General features: G+C 35.7%; 1 protein-coding gene across 9 annotated transcripts in view; it reads right to left on the bottom strand.

Moving 5' to 3' along the window:
- The window catches only part of ATRNL1 (attractin like 1), a 515,292-nt gene that overhangs the window by 137,231 nt on the left and 352,677 nt on the right, over positions 1 to 25,384 (bottom strand). For 2 of the 9 annotated variants that reach the window (XM_085319061.1, XM_085319064.1), the window contains one exon: positions 1,586 to 1,658. The exons of the other annotated variants lie outside the window; for them this stretch is intronic. In XM_085319061.1, coding sequence (XP_085175187.1) covers positions 1,632 to 1,658 — 27 coding nt within the window. In that variant the 3' untranslated portion in view covers positions 1,586 to 1,631. Of the gene's footprint in view, positions 1 to 1,585; positions 1,659 to 25,384 lie in introns of those variants that run through there. 9 annotated transcript variants of the gene reach the window in all.

Raw genomic sequence — 25,384 nt, 5'->3', positions numbered from 1 at the left:
GACCAAAGAATTTCAACGATGAATTTCAATGATGCTAGCACGGTGATGTACTGAAACCCTTTCAAATAATAGAAAGTATACAAGCAAATATTTGCTTGCAGCTTATTTTTAAACACTCTTGATTTAAAATCTGTAACACAGCAAGCTTATTTTCAAAAATTCTCATGCATTCTTTCCTGATTTGCATGTTGAGATTGTCTTTAGAAATCTAAAATAGCACTAGTAACCCTAAAATTAACAGAGTACTGTAGTCAGTGAACTCCCTCCCAGTATATTCCTATGTACTCTTTTTTATAAACATTCAGCGTCAGTAAGCACCTGCACAAATGGGATCTCACTTTATCATAGCCAATGAATAATTGATAGGTCCATGAGTTAAACCACTTGCTCTATATTCAGAATAAATAAAAGCCTAACTTGAATATCTAGATAGTTAAAAACTAAAGTTTTAACCCTTCATTTGAAAAAGAAACCTGGCAGTTTGTGTACACTGATGCATCACATCATAATATATTCATAGATTTTACAGCCAGAAATAACTGTTATAATCCACCAGTCTTACCAAAAACATAACAGAGATCACAAAAATTTAAAGCATAAAACTACTGAGTCACTGGATGCTAAAATTAATGCATTTAGCTCTTTTTCTTCCCAAAATAACAAAAACAAAAGAAAACAGTGTTATTAGAGTAGTCATGCCATATGGAACTCAATACAGTATTGTAAGTCTACAGAACTATTGGTAAATGCTTACTTTTTAATGGGAAAAGAAACATTTTTTTAAAAAAAAAMCACAGAATTGCTTGGCGAAAACAGTTGAATGAGCAGAATAACCTACGTTCCAAATGTACAAATGACTATTTAAAAGACTTACTTAATACAGATTATACAAGAATGTGTATTTTACATGGCCTGTGTTTTTCAAGACTAGCAGTTTTCTTCACCTCTGCTCCTGGCCATGTGTTCAGTAAAACTTTTTCATTCACAAGGTAGTCTCTGTAATTCGGATACTCTATCATTTGAGAAAAGTTCTAGAAGGATTCTTAATTAGCTCTTTAAACAGGAATGAAAATTTTTAAATGTTCAGCTACACAGGAAGTGCTGTTGAATTTAGCAGTTAAGCACTAGCACATCAAAGAAAAGTGCTCTATTCAAAATACTGCTTCTTTCTGTTCAACATTTTAAAGTTCTCTGTAAGGTGCAGACCAGGAGAAAGAGAGTAAGATATGATGATGCTTAAATTCAGTTTTCTGCATGGAGAAAGTCACTAACTCCCATTATTTGCAACTGTTTGTGTATTAAGTCTGGGACAAAAGCCAACCTCAAATTATAGAAAAACTTGTGAGTTAGATATCACATCTCCAGTGGCATTCAGGTCTTACACACTGTGCTCCAATCACATGCTCTTTCCATGTAGCCCATACAGGTAAGTGGAAATTCCTGTAATTCAGCTAATAGGCCAAGGAATTAGGAAAACTCTCCAAGAATTCATTCAAGCATAGGTATTATAAGAGTGAAGAACCTCTTTCTTACCTTCTTATCAGCAGCCAAAAGATAAAAAAAACCCCACACAGTTCTCATCACAGCTCAGGTAGATTAAACACTAGGTATTGGAACTGCACTGCTTTTACTTATATTCTCAAATTCCAGAAGGTCAACTGCACTTAAAAAAACAACCAAAATAAATTCCTGCTTCTTCAGTAATTAGGAATATTTTCTTGGAAATAAAAAACACATGGACATTACTACCATATAATATTTGACACCTTACATTTACAATATTCATTATTAAGATCATGTCTAAATCTTCACTTCAAATCCTGACTTCCTCATAGAACTGAGAAATTCATGAGTATTTTATCTGACTGATCAGATAACTCATTTAAAGCTTTACTGTAATTTTAAATCTCATTTAGTCTCTAACTATTGACAAGATTCACTTTTTAGACATCTCAACTATTTTGTTGAAACTATGCAACAATTTTAAATTATATCTTATTATAGAAGGTTTTTTTCTTAGCTATAATTGTATTTGTCACAAGTGAAGGATGTTAGGATAGTATAAATTAGTCTACCAATTTCTTATTCCAACCTATATAACTGAGAACACTTCTTATAAAAAACATTGTTCTTGTATAATTAATCTCTTCATGTCAAAATATACATTCCACTTGAATGTCCATGGATATGCAGACATCTTGGTCCACAGATTATATTAATTTTGAATTTTAATCAAATTGCCAGTAAGTACCTTTCCAATAGAACCTCCTTCCCTACCTATAAACATATCACAAGAATTATTCTCTTCTTATCAATACATTTTGTTTGAAGTTAAGATGTTCCACAGAAACTCCTATTATTTTCTGTGAGAAACTGTTGAAAAGTTCTTAAGCAGAAATGTTTCATTTGGATTTTTTATTTTGGTCAAAAATACTTAGACTCAAAATATTCAAATATTGATCTCAGGTATAATTACTTCATGTAAAAATCATAATTGCTTTAACATTGCCAAATGCAACACTTCAGTAGGCCCAGACCGATATGTTTCAAACCTTTTTTGCACCAGGAAGTGTTAAAACTTTGTTTTTTCTTTTTCCTATTTACAATAACACTAAAAAAAAAAAAAAAAAAAAAAGCAAAAACAAACAAACAAACAAAAAAAACTTGGTCTCTCCTGTGGAATGTGATACTGTTCTTCTAAACAGCATTGCTTTTTCTGTGATCTTTTCTTCGTCTTTTGTATAATCTTCTTAGGAAAGCCTTGATTTTAAAAACTCTAAAGCACATGAGATTTTAGGAACTATGACAGGTATACTTTGTCTTTGTTGAACAGTAACATTCTTCAGAGTCTGATAGATTAGGATAGGTGAAAAGGATGAGACCATTTTAGTGCAGTAATAGGACGAATAGGGAAATCAATTCAAAGATCTTTCTGCTGCTGGCTGGCATCTATATTTTAGCCCACTGGCAGCAAGGTGTTTGTTAAAGACTGTGCCACAAACTCTAAAAAAAGTTAGGGTTAGGATGTCTGGATGCCAAAGTTCATGGGCCAGACTGACAGCTAGGAGAGGGACAAGCAGGGGCAAGCACTTCTAAAGTGCTAAGAAGCCTTTCGACAGCCAGATCAAGAAAGTTTTCCTTTCGGCTGTTTAAAAGCAGGCAGTCTCAATACCTTGCTTCAGATGTAAGGAAAGATAYGGCAATTGGAAGGATGACTATTTGGGGCATATTTTAACAACAGCAGACTTCTGCCTAGGCTTTCTTCTTTCATGCTGTGGATTTTTTTTTTCTCAAGCAAGATTACTGCTAATACAAGATCAAGTCACCTGTGGCTTTGTCACTTTCAAGAATGGTAATTCTACAGCCTCTCTTGGCAACGTGTTCCCGTGTTGCACTACCCTCCTAGTGACACAGTTTTCCAAATGTCTGATCAGAACCTCCTAGTCTGCTTATTCATCACTAATCTCTAACTCTTCTACTATTACAACCTGGTCTCTTCATCTCTTGTTTCTGTGCTGTGAACTGCTGTTATGAATGACAGTAAAAGGCAATGACTAAAGCATTAACAATGCCATGAGCTAAATCTGAGTTCTCNAAAAAGTCTTACAATAAGAAAAACATCAAAATATGAAGGAGAGGTGCAGTGACTAACTCTGATACAAAGGCATTTGACAAACTTTGAAGGTAAAAATAAATATAAATAAATTGGACAGTCCTGCAAAAAAAAAAGCCCAGTCTGTGTAAGCGGTACTATTCAGTTATTCACGACACGTTCTTGAGGTTTCTTATTGCCATATCTAATCAGCAACAGTAACYTAAATAGATTTAAATGACCACATACATCTGACTTGGAGATCTAAGGCCTTTTAGTTAGAAATACAGCTCAATTCTCTTCAAAAATCTTAAACTGTCATTCTCAAACTGAATTATACATAGTGATAATTCAGTGTAGCTCTGATCATTTGCTTTGATTTGTACAAGACAAAGATTACCTTCTCTATAAGTTTTCTCATTGTAACTATTGGTATTAGAAATCTCTTCAAATTAAATTAGCTATTTATATAGCTGGAAAGGAGAGGAATTTCTTATTTACTCATTGAACAGCTTACTGGACTTGGCTAATTTCCAAATCAGTTAATTTCACTGGGAAAGTATAAAGTCCGTCATTCTGTTTTTGCAGGAAATATGTTGACTTTAAGAAGCTGGACGAAAGCTGGCTTAGGAAACCAAGCAGCAGGAATAACCATACCTAGGACAGTAGTCTGACAGTCCAGCTTCACTTGTCCTTTCTCATAAACTTTCTCAGTAACCCTGGTCACTTACCTTTTCTGTGACTCACTTCCCACTCTGTTAAATGGGAAGTACACTGACATAAGGTAGCCCTCAAGCAGGCACTTAGGTATGATAGCAATGGAGATGGTATGACATGCTATTTGCACAATGTAGCAGGCTACATGGAAAGTTCCTGAGATATCAGAGCCTATTCCACACCACATTCTTTAAAAATTACCTGAAGAAAAGTATTATCTCAGAGGTGTGTAAAGGTCTGTCATGGAAAAAAATGAGAGGAGTTATACTTCTGGTCCTAACTTTACACTGAATAAAATGAAGGGTTATTTAAACTAGACATAGGCCAGCAAACAACAGCTAAGACATACTTAAAATACAGTGTACATATCCCAAAAAATAACAGTAGTAAAAGGTCAGGTTTTTATGTATCCCTTTTGGAAACCAAATACCAATTTCCCTTGAAGAAATCAAAACTGAGAAAAAAGGATGAGCCCTGAAAAGGTCATTTTGTTGCTAGATCCAGGGAATAGATATTTAATGTATTACACATTAGTAAGCAAAGAGCAAAATGTGAATCTACTGTGACTTCAGGTTTAAGACCATTTTGATTCTGAAATAGAATTCCCATTTTTAAAAGAGTGAGAGCATAAAAAGCAGCTGATTACAATGGAAATGATGCAGTGGTTTACACTTATTTGCCAATAATTTATGACTGGAGGCTTATGTTAAAATAAGGTTCTGATCAAATTTTCACATATTTTCCCCTAAAAATTAATTTACCATAGAAAGAYTTTTTGGGTGCTAAGAATCATTAATAAGCTCAAAATTCAATTCTCTACCACAATGTACTGCTTTCAAATGTAAGAAGTGCTAAACAAGACTTGATCTCATTATCTTCTGTTTAGTTTTATTTTATCAGTGCACTATGAATTCATACTGCACATTTACATAGTTCTGTAACAATAATCATTTTAAAGGTTCCTCAAGAGGTACTTAAGTTTTTCTGGAGGCCTTGCTAACCCCAGAACTGCACTTTTCTTCCTAATCAAGTGGATTTTAAAAAACTCTTTCAGCAAACCATGATTATTTTGCTGTTAGCTAGCAGAGCCATTTTCAACTCACAGAAAGTTTCTAAAAATACTTACTCTGCAAACTAATTCTGTGTGTACAGAATTACAGAATAAGATCCACTAATTATGTATGTTAAAATGTTTCCACATAAGACATTCTACTGTATTTGCCCAAAGACAGCTATTTACAAATGAATATATTAAAATATGTGTTAAAATTAATTATTTCAGAATATAAAAGAGAGATTCAAGTATCTTAGATTATGAAGACTAATCTTTGGAACTCTTTCCTTCTTTAATTTACAATGATGTCACATAAATAAATACTTTTGAAAGCATCTTTTAAATAATTGCTAACATTGTTAGTGTAGTACTTTAAACATAAGTGCCATGTTTATAAATGGAATAGATACCGTATGAAACTACGTTACATTAAAAAAATCACAGTGTATCCTATTCATATTATTAAGCCACTGTTTTAACAAAATCACAGTTTATCCACATTATTAAGCTACTGTTTTTGAAATGAGGCACCATGAATATTATCCAATATTATCACAACAGTTACAAGCTGCTTTAGTTACCATAGACAACAGACTTTTCCATCAGCTGATGTCAAGCTGATTATCCCCACCTCTGAAATAAAGTTTTAGGTTGCTTCTACAGCAATTCAGATAGGTTAGAAGGTAGTCAATACTGTCTGATAAAAGAAAATGGGGATAAACAGTAGCATTAGATCACCTTGACCACCTCTGTGCAGTCATCCTACACCAAGACAGGTTGTAGTGTGATTATGACCCTCCGAGCACACATTGTGCAAGTTTCTTGAAAAGACCTAGTGATGGAGGTTTCACAGATACTCCAGAAATCCAGAGTGCCTGACTGTCCCCATGTCGAAAAGGTCTTTTCTAAAATCTAAATTAAATCTCCCTGCTGACATTTAAGCCAATTGCTTCTTGTCCTGTCTACAGTGGAGAGCACTTTTATAACTAAGAAAAAATACTCTCTTCTTTAGAGGAACTCTTTATGAAATTTCCCCTTAACCTTCTGAAATTTAAACAGAATCAGATATTTCAGTATTATCTCACCACTCCTGCTCCAATTTTCAATGTTCCCTTCTGCATTCTCCAGCTGCCTGACATTCTCCTTGAACAGTGGATCCCCAAAGTGATACAGCAGAAGAGAAGGGTCACTTCACAGGCATTAGATCTTTCTGTTGATAATATTATGCCAGCATCTTTGGCAAGTATTCATATTCACTCATATTCACTTCTGATCCCTCATAACCCATCTCTTTTTCTGAAATACACTTATTAAGCCTATTTCCTCTTATTTTTTTCCTTCTTCAGTGCAGAAGGAAAGTCAGTGCAGAAGTGTTTGCCAATTACAGAATTGAGGAATTGCAGCATTCCAGCCAATAATTTCAGATTCTTTTGTCTTTTTTTGTCCAGATTATAATTCTGTCCTATAATATGCTTGCAGTCTCTCTTAAAGATAGTCACGTGTAATAAACATGTGGTCTATTACATCACTTAAATCAACACCAGAATCAGATCTCAGCAGAACCCTATTTTTATATGCCTTGTTCCTTTTCAGAGTAAACCACTGATAATTAACTACTCTAAGAATATAGTTTTACATTTTAATCTGAATGTCAGCATTTTTGGCCTGACCATGTTGACTTAGGTTATTTACAAGAATGTTACGTGAAACACTTTCAAAAGCCTTGTAACAGTCAAACTGCATGCTATTTACCTCCTTCTGCTTATCTAAAAGGTCTGCTATTCTGACATATCAATAAATCAGATTGGTTTGACATGATTTGCACTTTAAAAAAACAATATTGAATGCTACTCATATCTTTGCTTTCTTCTAAGTTCTTATAGATTATTTAAATGATCATTTGTTCCAGCATTTTCCTAAGAATTAACAACAAATTGACTGCCCTATAATGACTCAGTTCTTATTTTGCCCTCCCTTTTTAAAAATAAGAATTACAATTGTCCTTTTCAGTCTTCTTGAACATCACTTGTCCTAGTTAAAGCCTCAGAGATAACCCTTACAGCCTTTCAGATTGCATCAGAACTTTAATCAATTCTCTAAATATCCTAGAATAAACTTCACCAGGTTATACAACCGTAAAACATTCTAAAAGTATTTTCTAACTCATCCTTCCATATTACTGCTTCAGATTGTATCCCTTTTTCACTGTACATACTAATAAGTTTTTAAAGAGGCCTTAATTAAAATAYTTTTTAAAACTGACTCTTAGCACAGACAACACCAGAAAGATGGAAGGTACATAGTGTTACTTTAAATAGAAGTTCTACTGCAGAAGTGTATTTTCACTTGCAAATAATGCCAATGCATTTTAACCTGCAAGACAGTAAAAATTGTAGGCACTGAATCTGTTTTGTATGTGAATAGATGTGAAAACATATGGTCCAAATTATAATGACCGCCCTGCCTTGAAGTTATGCCAGTTAAGAAAAAGCCAAAGTTTCTGCACCATACCTGGACCCATACAGCGATTTCAGCTACTCAAAATCTTAACAATAATTCTTCAGATAAATATRAATCATGGACTCATGCTGAATAGGTGATAGTACTCAGCGACAGGTGAAGCTTGCCTTTATCAGTACCTGTAATTCTGCATGATCACCTATTATTTGAAATTATTTGTACACTGATGTGGTCATAATGTAAGTACAGTATCATTAGTAATTACACAGCTATTCTAAAGCAGTACTTCAGAACCTACTTACCCACGAAGAACATTGCTATAATGGAAGGCAAATTTGCGACATGCCAGGACTGAATGAAATGCCTTCAAACTTAAATTCTTAAAGTACTAAGCAAAATAACCACTGTTTTCACTGCCTTGCAAAGGGGATCAAAGAGAGGCACATATACCAGCAGTCCAGCATGTCTCAGCATGGAACTGCCCTTATCTATTGGGTCCTTGGTTTAAGGAGCTGTATAGCCTTGCCTATAGAAGCTGAGCATGCACGTCACGCCAGCTTAGGCTACTGCGCTGGGTGGGTAAAGCTCTTCTTGTAAAGCTCTTCCTTTACAAAAGCCAGCCTTTGTTACTTCCAGTTACAGCAGGTAACCTGCCTCCTTCTTCACTACAGAACTCATCCTGTCACTGACAGCCTTCTTYCTGTTTCCACTGCTCCACCTGGGAGAACCTCTAATAATAGTACTTTTCACATACTCAACCCAATTACAACTCATTTGTAACGCTATAGTTTTGAGCTATAGCCACAATCACAAAGAACCAAAAAGTCTGTTCATTCAGAATGTACAAAAATCCTCGCAAGAAGTCCTGTCTGTCTGGATTTCCAGACTGATGAGGGTTAGCTACTCCAGGTAAAATTCAGATACCGATCTCAAATTTGTGTGCTTATCCACAGAAAGATGTCAAACTTAACAGATTTGTTCACCATACCTAGTACTTTCAGGTCAATGAGAATTTGGCACATACTGCTACTGGGAAAAACATGTAGCCATAGCCAACTCATTTTTTGCAGGGGAGTGAAGGGCTTTGAAACAGATGCAGGTCTGCTATCTGATCAGAGTAATAATGTGAATTAAAACAGCTCTCATTTGTTCATGTTCTTCTTAAGTTTGAGACAAATGATTTAGCAGATGTGAGATATTACATCTTCTAATGGTGGTTACTCAAGAATAATTGAGCAATATATTGATTCCAAAGCTTTCCACTCCTTCTATAAAATTAAGAAAGTAACGTACCTTCCCTTTGAAAGAAACCAAGAAATCAAGCCAGTTTACTCTGACTTCAAGACTCTTAGAAAATGACAGGAAACAGCTGAAATAAGGAAGTCTGAAGCTTGCAATATTTTAATGAAGAATTATGTAAGTGTCAAACATCCACCTAGTACGCTACTGGTGCCAAAGGGTTTAGAAGTGGTCTTATATATTTAAAATATTTAATCTGGATCAGAAGTTCCAAAATAAAGGGCTTCCAAGCATTAAATATGCTAGTACAACAATCTAAATTTCAGTTCTAGAATAAGAAGCACAATGCTAAGCACAAGAAACCATATTGGCAACATCTGTAGCATCAAAAGTCAAGTATTTTATTCTCTTTCTTTTGGTAATAATGCAATAATGTAATAAGAAGGAACTTGAACTTTACAGTAGTGTTTCTACATGGCATTGCACCATTCAGTGTGTATACATAGTCTGCAGATTAGAAAAAACCTATGAAGGAGTTAATCCCTCACTGCTGCCACACTGAGATGTTCAATAGAAAAGTGACAGAGAGAGTAAATCAAAGTACTCTGGCATTTTGAGCTCCAGTCAGACTGTTTCTAGAGAGAGAAGTGGGACGATTTAGAGTTCATCAATTATATCACATCAAATTAGCCTCCATCACTAGCTTAGCTCGACAGCTTTCATCTATTCTAATTTACAGCAGAAAGAACAGCCAAGTATGGGAATGTGGCAATGACACAGTCAGAAGGAAGCTCGGTAGCTTTCCTTAGCCAGAATGATGGGTTTTCCAGACAGCAGTTTCAGCTGGGTCAAAATCTCCAGCCACATTTAGTTTCTTTCATTTGTTTTGATCTGATAACCCTTATTCTTGTTTAAGGAATGAATGTGCTAAATATCTTTTTAGCAGTCTTGCAGTCACTGCCTCTCTACAAATACTATTCTATATATGATTTACCTTCGCAGTTAAAATCCTTAAAATAGACAAAAGTACACTACCAGAATGTCATCATAACTGTATGGTGTTAGGATCTAAGTAAGTTAGCTATTTTTAAAAGAAAAATCACTATCAATAAATTCTTAGAATTTGCCTTCTAGCCGACAGATTTTAAATTTGAATTTGCCATGGCTATTTGAAGACACTGGCAGTGCAGTAATCTAAATCACAGTGAAACACAGAAAAGCATTGAAGAACCTCATACAGATGTCATCTTACAAAGTATTTTAATGTAAAGAATTCATCCTTTGGCTGCAGAGGTGATAATCAGTACTATGTATCATCATTTAAATCACAATTTAGAGGCCTATTTGGATTCAGACTGAGAATAGGCCTTGTGCTGGCCCTCTGCACAGTGGTGAACTCACACAAAACTGACTAAAAGTCAGGTTTCTACCATGATAAATAATAACACAAATAACAAAAGGACAGTTTTCTGCATAGCATCCAGTTTTTCTGTTTTCTAAAACATACTTATTCATGTAGACAAGAAAAAAATAGACATTTAAAGATTGCAATGATATATCATCAGTATAACCAGGCTTCCAAAAGTATTTCTGTATTCCTCCATCACAGTTTCTATGCATAGCTGCATTATCTCTTTTACTTGCTTTCTTCTAATGTGGCCTGTTTACAACAGAAATATGGCAAACTTTAAGCAACAGAAGGTCATACTTCCCTTGCCCATTCCTTCCTCCTCCAGTTTGACTTTGCTAGCAGGATTTTAAATAGCAAACTACTAAAAGGCTTTTTATGGCAATCTTTAACTTGTCTTAGTAACTGTATCAGATTAAAAAGCTTAGGGACAAGTAAAATTCTTGACCYCTAGTTTTTAGACATCTTCCCTTGACTTCAAAAGCGATAAATAGTAAGAAAAAACTTAGATAAAGACATTATTGTCTTTCACTTTAAATGCTGATTGGTTCCTCTTCTCTTCTATGTAATCTTACACAGTGAGCATACGGGAAAAAATGAATCAAACAAAATTTATTCATGACTTTCCTCTGACAAAATGGAAAACACAGGACATTTTCATATTCTTCCACAATATGCCCCTTTTCGTGTGAGAATCTTTTACCTGTATTAGACAGAGGTATAATTTTTTATAGAATGTAGACTTGTTTTTCGTTATTTGTTCCAGATGGAGACATATGGGTTTAAAATGTCAGGAAAACTCTGTCTGTTGACAGATTTTATGTGGGCATCTGCTGAATGTTTTTAAATTTACACCACCATAATGTATGGGACAGCTGGAATTTCATTAATCGAAATTTATTTACGAAGAACTAAAAAACTAACATCCTTAATTGGGAGACAAAAAGAAAACAAATATATGATCTATGAGTCAAAGGAGCCACACACCTCAACAACTTTTCTTAATAGACCTATATTTCTCACAGTGCACGCAAAGTAAGGACTCATCCTCAGGGGCTTCTAAAAAAAAAGCATGACAACTATGATTAGGCTAATTAATTTCCTCTACTCGTTTAGAGTGGAGGAGAGTATGCTAGCAGATAATGCTCAAACCCAAGAACATAACTTTTTGCACATTAACGATCAAGTATCCACCAAAAACACTAAGGCTATCAGAGCCCTGTATAAGACAAAAACTTATTTATTACATGAATTTACATTGTTATTTAAATAGGTATGCTTTATAAATACATGATTCATGGACAACAGGAGAGGTGCCTGAGGGCTGGAAGAAAGCCAGTGTTACTCCAGTCTTCAAAAAGGGCAAGAAGGAGGACCCAGGAAACTACAACCCAGTCAGCCTCACCTCCACCCCTGGAAAGGTGATGGAAACAGCTCATCTTGGATGTCATCTCTAAGTATGTGGAGGAAAAGAAGGAGATCAGAAGTAGGCAGCAGGGATTCACCAAGGGGAAATCATGCTTAAACAACCTGGTCACCTTCTGTAATGGAATGACTGGCTGGGTAGATGAGGGGMGAGCAGYRGACGTTGTGTACCTTGACTTCCGCAAGACTTCTGACACTGTCCCCCATAACATCCTCCTAGAGAAGCTCAGGAAGGGTGCGTTAGACAGGGGGAYGGTGAGGGGGATTGAGAACTGGCTGAAAGGCAGAGCTCAGAGGGCTGTGCTCAGACATGCAGCACCTAGTTGGAGGACTGTAGCTAGCGGTGTCCCCCAGGGCTCAGTACTGCTTCCAGTCTTGTTCAGCTGAGTCATCAGTGACCTGGATGAGGGGACAGAGTGCCTCCCCAGCAATTCTGCTGATGATACCAAGTTGGGAGGAGTAGCTGATCCACCAGAGGGCTGTGCTGCCATTCAGAGAGACCTGGGCAGGCTGGAGAGCTGGGTGGAGAGGAACCTCATGAGGTTCAACAAGGGCAAGTGCCGGGTCCTGCACCTAGGGAGAAATAACCCTAGGCACCAGTACACGTTGGAGGTTGACCTGCTGGGAAGCAGCTCTGCAGAGAAGGACCTGGGAGTGCTGGTGGATGACAAGTTGACCATGAGCCAGCAATGYGCCCTTGTGGCCAYGGAGGCCAATGGTCTCCTGGGGTGCATTAGGAAGAGTGTTGCCAGCAGGTCGAGGGAGGTGATCCTGCCCCTCTACTCAGCCCTGGGGAGGCTTCATCTCAAGTAGTGTGTCCAGTTCTGGGCTCCCCAGCACAAGAGAGACATGGAACTGCTGGAGAGAGTCCAGCATCGGGCTACAAASATGATCAGAGGGCTGGAGCATCTCCTTTATAAGGAATGGTGTCAAGAGGACGGGGCCAGACTCTTTTCAGTGGTGCCCAGTGACAGGACAAGAAGCAACAGGCACAAACTGAAACACACAAAGTTCCACCTGAATATGAGGGAAAACCTCTTTTCTGTGAGAGTGACAGAGCACTGGAACAGGCTGCCCAGAGAGGTTGTGGAATCTCCTTCTCTGCAGGTATTCAAAACCTGCCTGGTCACAATCCTGTGCAAGGTGCTCTAGGTGCCCCTGCTTGAGCAGGGGTGTTGGACTAGATGATCTCCAGAGGTTCCTTCCAACTTCAACCATTCTGTGATTCTATGATTCTGCAATCTTATTAGAAAAATAAATAATCTTGAAAAAATATTTGAAAAGAATTTGCCCTGTTTTACAATTTATCAGCATTTTGAATCTCTTCCATTTCAATTCAATTCCTGTGTCATCCTAGCGTTTGAATAGTAAAGATCTGCTTGCAGTTACATTTCACTGGCCTTTAAACTAACATACATTCATCCTTGTCCCACAGGCAAAAGACATTTCCAAAATTCTCAGTCTTTGGTTAAAGGAAATTTTGACATTATTCACTGCAAGTTTAAAGGAACATGATGTGAATGGTTTTAAAAATTACTTCTCAAATGCAACTGCAATAAAAGGTGTTTCTTCCAATAAAAATAATTTAATTATTCATGAATGTTGTAGGTGAAATTCTTTTTCTTTTAAAAGTAGAATCAATCATATCCCATAAATGCAATCCTCCATTTACTGGACCWACACTTTGGATACAGATTGATTATGCCAATTATAACAATCTGAGAGTATATTTCTTCATTATTCTGTACTTTTTAGACTGGTATCTGATCGTTCAAGTTTCTTCTGACAAAAGTAGATATTTATAAAAATTATGTACCTTAAAATGTATTATCAGATATAATCTATCACCATTGAAAATAAAAAGTTCCCATAGATCTGTCAAACATCCAACATTTAGGAAAATCAGTTTACTTATTCTGAAAATCAATCCCTGCTAAAGCAGAGATTTAACAATATGGTTTTATTTTAAAAACCTCTGATTTCTTTGATTGCAAAAGTACAGGTCATACATAAATTAGTCCAGAGGGAAAAAAAATCACTGGAATGCATGGATGCACAGCTTCAACTAAATACTTTAACATTTTATTCCTCTTCCTTTATATTCAATGAATCACTGCTTACTGCAGCTAAGAGTATTTCCATTTTCTTTTTTTWAAAAAAATACACAGCACAACAGAGATCAGGTCCTTCTCTAATCAGGTCCTGAATTCATAAAACAAAATAGTAACAATTAGTGTCACTCAGAATAAGTAGGTCCAAGATATGCTAAACCAGAAGTATGTACACAGGAAATAAATTTAATGATACAAAGTGTAATCAAAGAAAATGCTCAGCATAACCTGTGAAAATGTGGTATTTATTTTTCTCAGATATTTACTTTTTATGTCAGCAATGTAATTAAGAATATGCAGTGGTATTCATATCAATGAAGAATACACATTATTTAGCTCTCAGTTAATGATAAATTCTTTTTTGTTTTTCCGATACATTTTCTATTTTGTTTCTGTAGATACTTCCACTCTCAGTCACACATACGGAGCATAGAGTCCTGAATAATTATTTTACGGTTTGATTGCTCTTGTTTTAAGTATTAACATATCAAAATGTTTAACTAGTTACAGCTATTTGCATGAAGGAACATTCTCTAATATATGCAAGTAAATGAAACACAGTTAAATCTCATAGGATTAAGCTGTTGCCTTTTATACTTTTACCTGCTACCTATGTAGTGCATCTAAATAATTTTTATTTAATTAGAAAATTAAAAACTTCTTATATGCATCGTAATTTAAAATATACTTTCAACATTCACAATATGGGGGCACTTATCATATACAGTGACTGAAGTAGGCCATACCAGCACATGTAATAATTACACTAGCATTCATTGCAACTACACATAGGAAAGAATGGTAGCATATCAGCATTATTTTTTCCCGCAGTGGAAGAAGTGTTGTTTCATACACTGGGTTAGGTCTAACATATTTAACATGTTTTTTTCAGTAAGTCAAAGACTTACACAAAATGAATAGAGGTAACTTATACACATGTAGATGTCCCAATTTTTACATGACTATTCTATTTAATTCCAGTGCATATTAGACCTTCACTGCTGAGTGAACAGGGCTTTGTAATACAGTTGGAAAATAAACTCAAGAATCATGTTGGCAACAGTCTGCTGGACAAGAGAAGACACTTTTAGCCAGTTTTCTCTTCTGAAAAAGTGTCAAGTCAGTCATCAGGACACAAAGGAGCACTAAGAAGGTGGGAAGCTAACCTATATAACACATTCTTACATGGTGCATGACATTGGCTAGTAAAATCAAGCTTTCCAAAGAGCTAGTGCCTGTGGTTCTTAGCTAGAAATGCATTCTTTCTTATGGAGGGAATCTATCATGTTTGCTGTAGACATCACAGCACCATGGCATCTGAATTACAGGAAGGGGCTACATCTGGCTGTAATCCAAGTTTGGAGCTGGACATGGATGATGGAGAATGGCACTTCAGGTTACCTAGAATTACAGTTCTCACAAGGTACTGCAGCATTTTAGAGATCATTGTTTACCTGACCTAAAACAAAATAATTCCATTTTTCATTCACTCATTAGAAATTTTCTCTGAAATATCTCTCCTCTCACAGAAAGCTGACACTTAGATACAGCAATACTTTTAGAAAAGAAAAACATTCTGCACCCTTTAGCCGTAGTAACAAATAATAAGAAACATTTAGCAAAACATTTAGCATGGGGAGCACTTCCATCATTTCCTGGATTTTATTCTCTCTGTACACATTTTGAAGTCATTTGGATATGTTTTTGATCCAAATGCACATCACAGCATAATGTGAACTGTTATGTACAATGTAAACAATGCTGAACTATTTAGAGTAAGTTAAAGCTAGGATGAGACGCAACACTCAGTCTACTTAATACACTACAAAATTTGCTAATCTCGTATTTCCAGACAATGTTGTCTGCAAATATTGTTCATACAAACTACAGATTTGCAGCTGTGACTCAGCTATGCAAAGCAGCTCGCATGCTTTCCTCCCTTTGGGCATTTCTTCCCCAGAAGCAAACTCACTTAATGTCACCTCAGCTGCCACTGGCAAACTCACCAGCATTGCAGAAGAATCAAGCTGTGATGTGATGAGATCTAGCACTCCCTGAGCACATCATTTATTTTTGTGATGAAGCAACAATAGTAGCTTGACCTACAATTTACCATTTGTGAAAAGGACATCCAACGCACTTCACTTGGACATAAACTATATTTACTTTTCAGAAGAGTAAACCTCTATGCAGTATCTTATTGTGTGCTAGACATTTTGTTGTGTGTCAGCTTCATTTCTGGAAAGTAAATTTACTTGTTTAAAAGTAATGCCATCAGCAAAAGTACTATATATACATTGCAGAATCCAGAATGTTGTTTTCCTGACACTTACATATAGCATCGAGTAAAAGGTCCAAAAGATTTTTCAGCAGTATTAACAAAACAACTTACATACCAAGTTGCCACAAACATCTCATTACTTACAGACATATCACTATTTCTGCTAAAAATGTAAGAAAGTTCAAGGAAAAAGTTTGCAGACATAAACCATACATTGCATGTGTCACAGTCTCCTTAAACATCTGCATACTTTCCGTAAGGTAGTTTGGGGGGATTGTCTTTCTTTTAACTTTGCAGACAGCTGTGTGCTATTAACCTAAAAATGTTATTGTGTTATACCTAGCTTGGTTAGAATGTTCTTTAATGTGAAATTACTTGGAACATTATTTGTGACATCAGGAAAAGCTGAAACTATGCCCATAGGCAAAACATTGCGAGTTATAATTATTCGATTACAATGCTTAAGATCACCTACTGTTGTGAGAGCACTGTAAAACCGAGGCGTAATGAAGTGGGTTAGGCCAGGTCTGACATTTCACCYGTATGTCTGATCATGCTGACTTTTGATATTAAATTCAATTTTACTTAATATTTTTATGGCTTATTATTTTCATTCAGACTGAATCTGTTATGGAGATATACTGCACTACATAAAAATTACCACACATCCAAAAGAAACAAACATATATTTGAAATACTTAAAAATATTTAAGGTCAAGGTTCTAGGAATATAGAGAAATGGGACATTCATTACTGTTGTGAATAAGGCCTAGCCCGTACTGATTTGTATAAAAGTGTCCCTTTCTTTATGGAGAAACATTACCATGAATTAGATTATCGGGGAATACTTCCAAGAACTAGATTATAATCACAAGAATATTTTGCAAAACAAAAACAATTTAAAAAGCCATAATAGAAAATGTTTACAAGAATCTTCCTCAGCTGTCCAGTTCTCTTGCAGCCATTTTGAAACGCTTTTTTTATTATATTCTATTATATACAGAATTCATAAGCAGAAACAAGATTTTCAGCTAATTATCAGGAGAAAATAAATTTTAGGGGTGAGCAGTCCTGTTCTCACCTCCATGGAGGATAGATCCCAGTTTTGCAATACTTACTATTGCCTATGTGCAGAGCTGCAGCAGCAGGGTTTTGTGGCAGCCCAGAAACTTTCGCTCCTCTCCCCTCAGGAACCAAAGCCGCTCCCTTTCGTTCCTACCTTTCATTCAGGCAACACAGTAACTCGGTGTTCCGCCAGGACCCCCACTCCCTTCCTCCCTCTGCCTCACTCTCTTTCCTCAAACAAAGCAGACTTGGGACATGGCTGCTCTTCCCCGCATCCTTTCAGAGATGGCAGAGCCTGCTGGCTGTGGGTTTTCTATGCTTTCCTTCCTCAGAGACCAGTTGCTCTGAGTTTTTGACTTCCAGGCATGGGCAGGAAGAAGAACTCTGCATTCCTACCCCTTTCTTTCTCCCTGATGCCCTTCCACTGGTGGGATACAGTTGTAGGAGCAGCCCCATGAGAACTATCTGCACTCTGAGGGTGACGTTAAGCTATCTGGGCAGTATTTGGGTGATTCACCAGCTACTCCTGTTCTGTAGGAAGACAGATGGCAAGAAAAGCATCCTATGACTGAACCTACTTGGGTGCTGACCATTGGACCATGCTGGTAATACACGCAGAGAAAAGAAAAAAGGAGATTTAGTCAGCAACATAAGTAGAGTTTGACTAGCAAAAAAGAGGGRAAAAAAAGTTTCATTTTCCTCCAACGACTGTGATAAAAGGAGTAAGTTCATAATAATCTTTTCTTCCTCATGGATAATGCTCAAACAGGAAGTAAATATACTACAAATGCACAGGTGACTTCTGGAGTGAAAAGCTTTCCCCAGGACCAATATACACGGCATACTGTGATGGTAAATATTGCCTCACTGTATACTCAAAAATACAATAGACACATACACGTGCACATAGAGTAATAACTCTCCAAATTTAATTTGGCTTCCTCTTAGCTATGGGGCAAACATTACATGGGCTTTAATAGAATGCTGAGAGAAATTAAGACTGCAATAAATGAATGCACGGGTAGAAGTTCCTTATTAAATCAAAGTAGTAGATAGTGAAGCCAAAAAAAGGAAGCTAAGAAGCAATTTAGCTGAGGAACAAGGAGTTCAGGTAGTAATTTACTGCCATAGATATGAGCTCACAACTAACAAGCACAGAATGCAAATATGCAAGACAAGCTAGTCCTATTTTCCCTCGACATGTTCAATGGAAGACAAACATATCACGGGATGAGTAAAAATCTATTCACCAGTTTATATACTGCAATGTTTTTTAAAAATACAGGCTTTTAAAATCTAGTGCTTATGGTACAGAGAAACCAACTGGGACACGCTCATAAACATGACATGACACTTGCCTCTGATATTATCCTGTGAATTTGTTCAGAGTCCATAGCTTTTGATAATAACTCAGCATACCACTGCTGTTCTCCAATTTATCCTTCAAATTTTTGATTTGCCTGCTGATCATCTCTGAGCCAGTGGTTCATAATCTTGGTTTTTCTACTTTGCATCTTACCAACAGCAAAGTCCTTTAAAGAGAGAGGTCTCCAGGTTTGATTTCACTTTCTAACAGCATCCTACACGTTTGTAGCAAGCCCACAGCTGCTACAGTAACACAAAAAGTAAAAGCTGTTATGTCAGAATTCACTGCTTGCACGGATGGCAAAATGACTTTTTTATATATATATAAGTAAAAAATAACAATCTTTCAATTTATTTCAGTTCTTTCACTCAGAGAATTAAAAATAGTGTCTGTGTATTTATTGAGGGACAGTGGTACGTGGATACTATCAGACAAAAGTGATGCAATCAAATTGAATGCCTCCCTTTTTTGGCATGTATATGTCCAGTGTTATGCCAAAGCAGGCAAATGGCTAAAGCTCTGACTCTCAGAAACAAATGAATTTCTCTCTGCCTTCATCTGGGAATGCAGATGAACTCTGCCACAAAGAAGGCACGAGTGATGGCTCCCATGTCAGTGAGGAATAAGCTGAAAAGATGRGGGAAATAACGGAAATAAATTCACATCCTAGTGTTACGCAAAGAACTTTAATGAGAGTAATATGTATAGTGTGTCTCAGCACCATACACATCATGAGGCAATCTGTATTTATTTCCAAAGACTTAACACTCTTCTGAACAATTTGTCTGAAACTTAGGTATTTTAAAGAAATGAGACCAGTAAAGGACAAATAACATTCCAGAGAGGCAATCCTTGCTCAGACCCTTATAAATAAACAAATAATCATCTGAGGTGAACAACATATGTAAAACTAGCATAAAAATTAGGATCAGGCCCTATTTCATTTGAAAAATTAGAGTACTAGTGCAATGGCAGACACCAGAACAAGGTAGACTTAGACTCCCAAATTAGGTCAGTACTTCTTACTCTACAGCAAGCCAAATGATTAAAATTTGTGTTGTTCTCCACTGAATATCATTTGTTCTTTTTCATTAGCCTTGCCTCCACAGTAGTAGCAGAATGTTAAGCAGCACCTGAAGGTAAGTTTCAAAAAAGAGAAATACAATACTTCTAATAAAATGAAAGTAACTACTACTTTGCCTAAAACATCTGTTAATGGAGGCAAAGCCCCTTGCCATGGATGATGATTGCTTATAATCTGTTCACTTGGAAGTTGATTTTAATTGTATTATTATTTTTATATACCTTGTAGTGCCTAAGAGACATGAGCCAGAACTTCTCTGCATTAGCTGCTGTATAAACAAAGAAAAGAGGGGCTTTGTGGTCCAAAGAGCTTACACTTTAATTTGTTAATTTTTGATGAAGTGTAAAAGATAATCTGAATGAGGCATTCAGGCATCCAAAACCAGAAAGCATTTAGCTATTTAACGTAGATCCTATTACAATTACGAGTCTGTGTTTAGAAAATACAATTACCAGATATATTGAACACTGCTATAGACTGACAGTAAAGTGGACAAAATTCTCTTTGGGTATAAAGGGGTGAACTATGACTAACGTCAATGGAATCATGCCTAAGTACAATGGAGAATTTTGATCCATTGTGGAAAAAAAAGGTTGCAGCATCAAAACAAAATACATGCAAACAAAAGACAGATACACGAACAACAGATTAGAAGTTACCACTATCCATAAAAAGAATGCTTTTTCCTATAATTACAAAACTGCTGTCTTTGTTTTCAGGTAAAATATAACTACTCTTATTTACTAACTTCTGGATATAAAGTCTCACTAAAGGTTGGTAAAAAAGAATTCTAGTGATGCTCACTGTACTTTTGCTGTCTATAGTGAACTCTGGAGCACATTAAGAAAAGGCTGCTCATAAGTTATAGTTTTATATCCTTTCTGAAGTTAAGGATACAAAAATAAAGGAGGTAGGTGATTATTATAAAGTATTAAAATACTTTCCTCCTCACAGTATATGCCCATTCATGCTTACTACAAATATTTAGAACATCTGGAAAAGTTTTAAGGTAGCAAATCAGAACACTATTTGTTTTAAGATGAGCGATATTGATCCTTGTCCCCTGCTCCTTTCCAAGATCTTTATCTGATATCTGTAAAGAATATCTAAATTCAAAATATAATAATCTATTCATATATTAATAATTTCATGAATTACTGGAAATATAATCATAAAAATACATTTGCGTAAGTTCCCTATACTGACATTCTAAACTTATATTACCTCTTGAAAACACATTTTCATTTATTGTAATGATATAGCTAAACAGACATCTATCATTATTTAATTTTAAGTATAACAGTGGATTTGAACTGTCTTATAAATGAGCGATCAGATTTCCAAATGAGTAACTATCTCAGGAAGGGAACTGTAACCACCTTGCAACTGATGAGCTTGTCAAAATTTCAAAATCTCCTGAAATATTTTTAAAGCTTATTCTGAGGTATAAAAGTAACTCCTATAGCAAATGAAAATATTGGGGGTCTGGTTCTGCTCCTTCATCATGAAAGGCAATGTTTCTTTATGCTTACTAATGTATATTCTCAAGATCAATCGTAACTGGTAATAAACTGCTTATATGGTAATTATTCCCATTAAATAATTTCCTCTGAGCAAAACAGGAATACATTATATCTGCAAGAATTACAAAAGTAATAGAAATTTTTTAAATTATGGAAGATAGAACTGGATCTAGGATGAAAACTGATGATTTAATAATACAGCAACCATTCTTTCAGCATGTGCATACAACAGTTTTAAAATTCATCTTTAAAATTACTTTAAGATTTAATAATTATATGTAAGTGAAAATGAACRTACAGTGTGCTGTGATAATGCCACCACTGGGTGATATCATCTGAGTCTATTATTCAGTAGAGCAGAGAAATATCAAGAAATAATTGGCCTGAAACCTCTCATTTTAATTGCTCTGCATAGACCTGGAAAGCAAGTTTGATGCCTCCAATATCAAGGAACATGTCCAGTTCTGGAAATGAAACAAAATTGATCAGGCTGGTCATAAAGAAATTATAAGCACTGAGCCATGATATGCTAAACCACCTTGAAAATGAATGGGAACAATTTTACTATACCAAAAGACAACAAAAGAAATTGCTCGCATAGGCTTTTTTGGTATTAACAGGATATTTAGGCCCAAGAACGGGCTAGAGAAAGCCGTTCAAGGTTGGAATTCAGGGTTGGAATAAGTCAGAACGGCCATCAGATCCTGGGGAAGCAGCTTGTACTGAGAAGTACCACAAGAGACATGAGGATTTTTATCTAAACAGAAAAGATAAGCATTCTGCCTTCTAACCCACAGGAGTGGCTCTGGGCAGCTGAATGTACAGCTACCCAGGGACACAATGGTTCCTTTCTAACTCTTTCCATTTTAAGACCAGAACTGCTGTTCTACTTGCCCAGCCAGGCTTACCCAGACCCATGATATCCCAAGGTCATTTGTTTTCCTTTTTTATACTCTATATATCTTTTCCATGCTCTTTTTGGTCACATTTTCCCCAATATCTAAACCACTTTCCATCTACCTAAAGTCAAAAAACACAAACTTCGTATACATGAACACATGCTTTATTTTGTATTTTTAAAAGCAACTTTGTTCATCTTCAACTACAGGTAAACTTTCCAAAACACACTTTTAAATGTCTCCTTACTCCAAGCTATGTTTTTTGGAGATAACATTACACCTCATCTCCCCCAGTGTCAGACTGATTTAAAAATAAGCCACAACCTCACTTCAAAATGCTCAGGTTTTAAAACTCTCTGTATTAGTTCTACCAAACTTCTCATAAAATGTCAAGTTTGGGAAAAATAGTAGTTGACAATATTTCAGAAGTTTTTCTTCTCTGAGGTAATAGATTTTTAAGTCAATCAGGTTTTCAACAGAGAACTTACATCAATGAGATCTTCAAGAGTGACTCGTCTCCTCATTACACATACCACATCTGTCTAGAGACATAATTCTATTTCATTAAATATTGTTCGCCACGTCAGACTAAAAGTGCTAGCTGCAAAATGGTAAATGTAGGACTGAGTGATTAATAAACCTGCTTTAGGTTTTTAGGTTTTACTATGTGAAAAGAATTCTTACAATTATTTTTTCATTTCAGAGTGCCTGTTCTGTGAAAGCTTGTTTTGTTTGTCTAGCACTACTTATACAAAATGCATTTTTAACTATCAAAGTTGATCATAAAGGGAACGAGGGAGGAAAAAGAAGGACACATTATGCAAATAACCTTGAGATTTCTTTTTCTTAATACAAAAAGTACAAATGGTGCTTTGCTTATTCACTGTATTCTACAGCGTGGCATAAAGTTGATTTAAGTAACTTGACTTTAGACTGAAAACCATTTTACATTTTAAATGAAGGGACAGGTATTTTTTAAGCCTACTAGGTAATATATATTTGCTTTTATGTCTTGAAAAAATAAAGGGAAAGTGGATCCTGCCAGGATGAATAATTTATACTGGCATGAAAAGAGGAGAGAACAATGAAGCTGACATCAGTTGAACATCTGGGGTTAACTGCCAAAAACAATGCAATGCTTATTAGTATCCGATTGAACAGCTCATCCTCTGTCCTGGGCCACATTATTCATTTGCTTAAGCCAAACAGGCTCTTCATCAGCTTCTGTCTTGCCTTATGTTCTCATTTTCCTGGAAATGTATGGTAATGAAGGTCCTTTTAACAGATGTTCCTTTAGACTCATTAACTTCTGAATTTCATTGTTCACTTTATCCAAAAAGCTAGTTTATCAAAACCAACTATTACGGAAAAAATAGAAAAACACAAAGATGATGCTACTACTAAACTCCAGATACTGATAGCAAGTGAATGTATGCAGCTGCTAATAATTATAAAGCACTATACTTAGAGATTGTCCTAAGTGATCAGGGAGTTCCCTGTGTCTCAAGAGACAAAGATATCCTGTGTGACTGCAGGCAAAACAGCATAAATCATAGCTTAGCAAAGATTCAAATAGCAACTGTCCTGCTTACTGACAATATCTAAAGGCACAAAGCACTTTGATCCTGCTTGCCTGAGGGAGAGTTATTTAGTGAGCTAAAATAATACTATAGGACTATATAAATAGTACTACAGCAACCAATTTCAGTATCTATGATAGGAAAACATTAAAGCCTTAATGATTTCATGAAAAATGCATGAAATGAAGCCCTAAAAAGAATGAATAAAACACAACTGTGCACAGGATTTACTTTAATAAGAGAACAGGATAAAGAACATGATAAATGGTAGAGTGAAGGTATCTTCTCATACTGTAGAGTATGAGTAAATTTTTAAAAGTCATTACTTACATGAAAAGTTTAAAAACAGAGCAAGTCAACAGGAGTAATGTAGCTACAAAAGTAGTATTTCTAACTTTTCTTTTAATTAAAACCAACACTATTCACAGTTTAAAGGGGTTCGTTCTAAACACATGGACTATCAACCAGTAATTCTTGGGATTCTGCTCAGTAAGATACATTGATGAGATGGGAAGTACAAACAGTGCCAGTATACATTAGCAGACTTAAGTATAATCTCTGGCAAACATTTTGTATGGCCTTTTGCATGGACCTTCACTCTGAGATTTTATTGGAAAGATGAAATGAAAGCAAAAATCCTTTCAACACCTATTTCTACTAGTCTCTTTTATTACCATGTGCTTTGGCTTCATTACCATCTGGAATTTCCTCCAGCTATATGTACCCAATAAGCCAAGGACACCCAACCATAAATTCAAATGAAGATAAAGTATACATTCTCATGCACCAATGAGAGCGCTGACTGATAAATTTCTTTGAGAAAAAAAGTCAGCTGAAAGCAAGAAACAATTTTATACATATTTGATAACCAAGAATAAAAGTTAAAATATTATGTTCGCAAAAATTTGTGATACATTGTGTATTCATATAGTTACGTATGCTTACGTCCAACTGGTTCATGATTCTATTTATACATTTAACTGAGTGAAGCATTCTTATCCCAAACAAGGCAGCACTGTACCATCTTCAATTACTGGTTAAGAATCACATGTAGTAACATTTCTCACTAAATGAGGTAGAAAGAGATTGTGGGCCAGTTGTTTTCCTTTGAAATATACATACTGATCATGTAAAAATCCAAAATATTTTATTGTCTCAGTTGATCAGCAGATAGCTGGTAAGATCATTCAGTAGGAGTAAGACAAACAAAACAGAAGAGTACTGTGTCCTACGGCCAAATTATACTCTGTCAAGAAATCAAGTTCAYGGAATCACAAAAATGTTATGCCTTCCAATGACACCATTGTATGTGAATACTGCTAAGAAGAAAGACCGAAATAAACCTTCTTTCATCACTCCTGCAAAAATACCTGACACTTACATACAATACCCAAATGTATATTCTGTTGTATACAACTATCAAACATTTTTGCAGGGACAGTATAGGAATGATCTATTTCTAAACATTTTGTCTCATCTTCTATCTAATATTTCACAGCAAAAAATAGAATCTTCAATCAGAAAAAAAAAACGAAAACAAAACACTTTAAGGGCATTCTCATAACATTTTGTGAATTTCT

This window comes from Rhea americana, unplaced genomic scaffold (genome assembly GCF_003343005.1).
Source record: "Rhea americana isolate MKP2758 unplaced genomic scaffold, rheAme1 scaffold_57, whole genome shotgun sequence".
In the NCBI taxonomy this organism is placed as follows: Eukaryota; Metazoa; Chordata; class Aves; order Rheiformes; family Rheidae; genus Rhea; species Rhea americana.
Note: the sequence above shows the minus strand (reverse complement) of the source record. Positions and strands in the feature narration are given on the sequence as shown.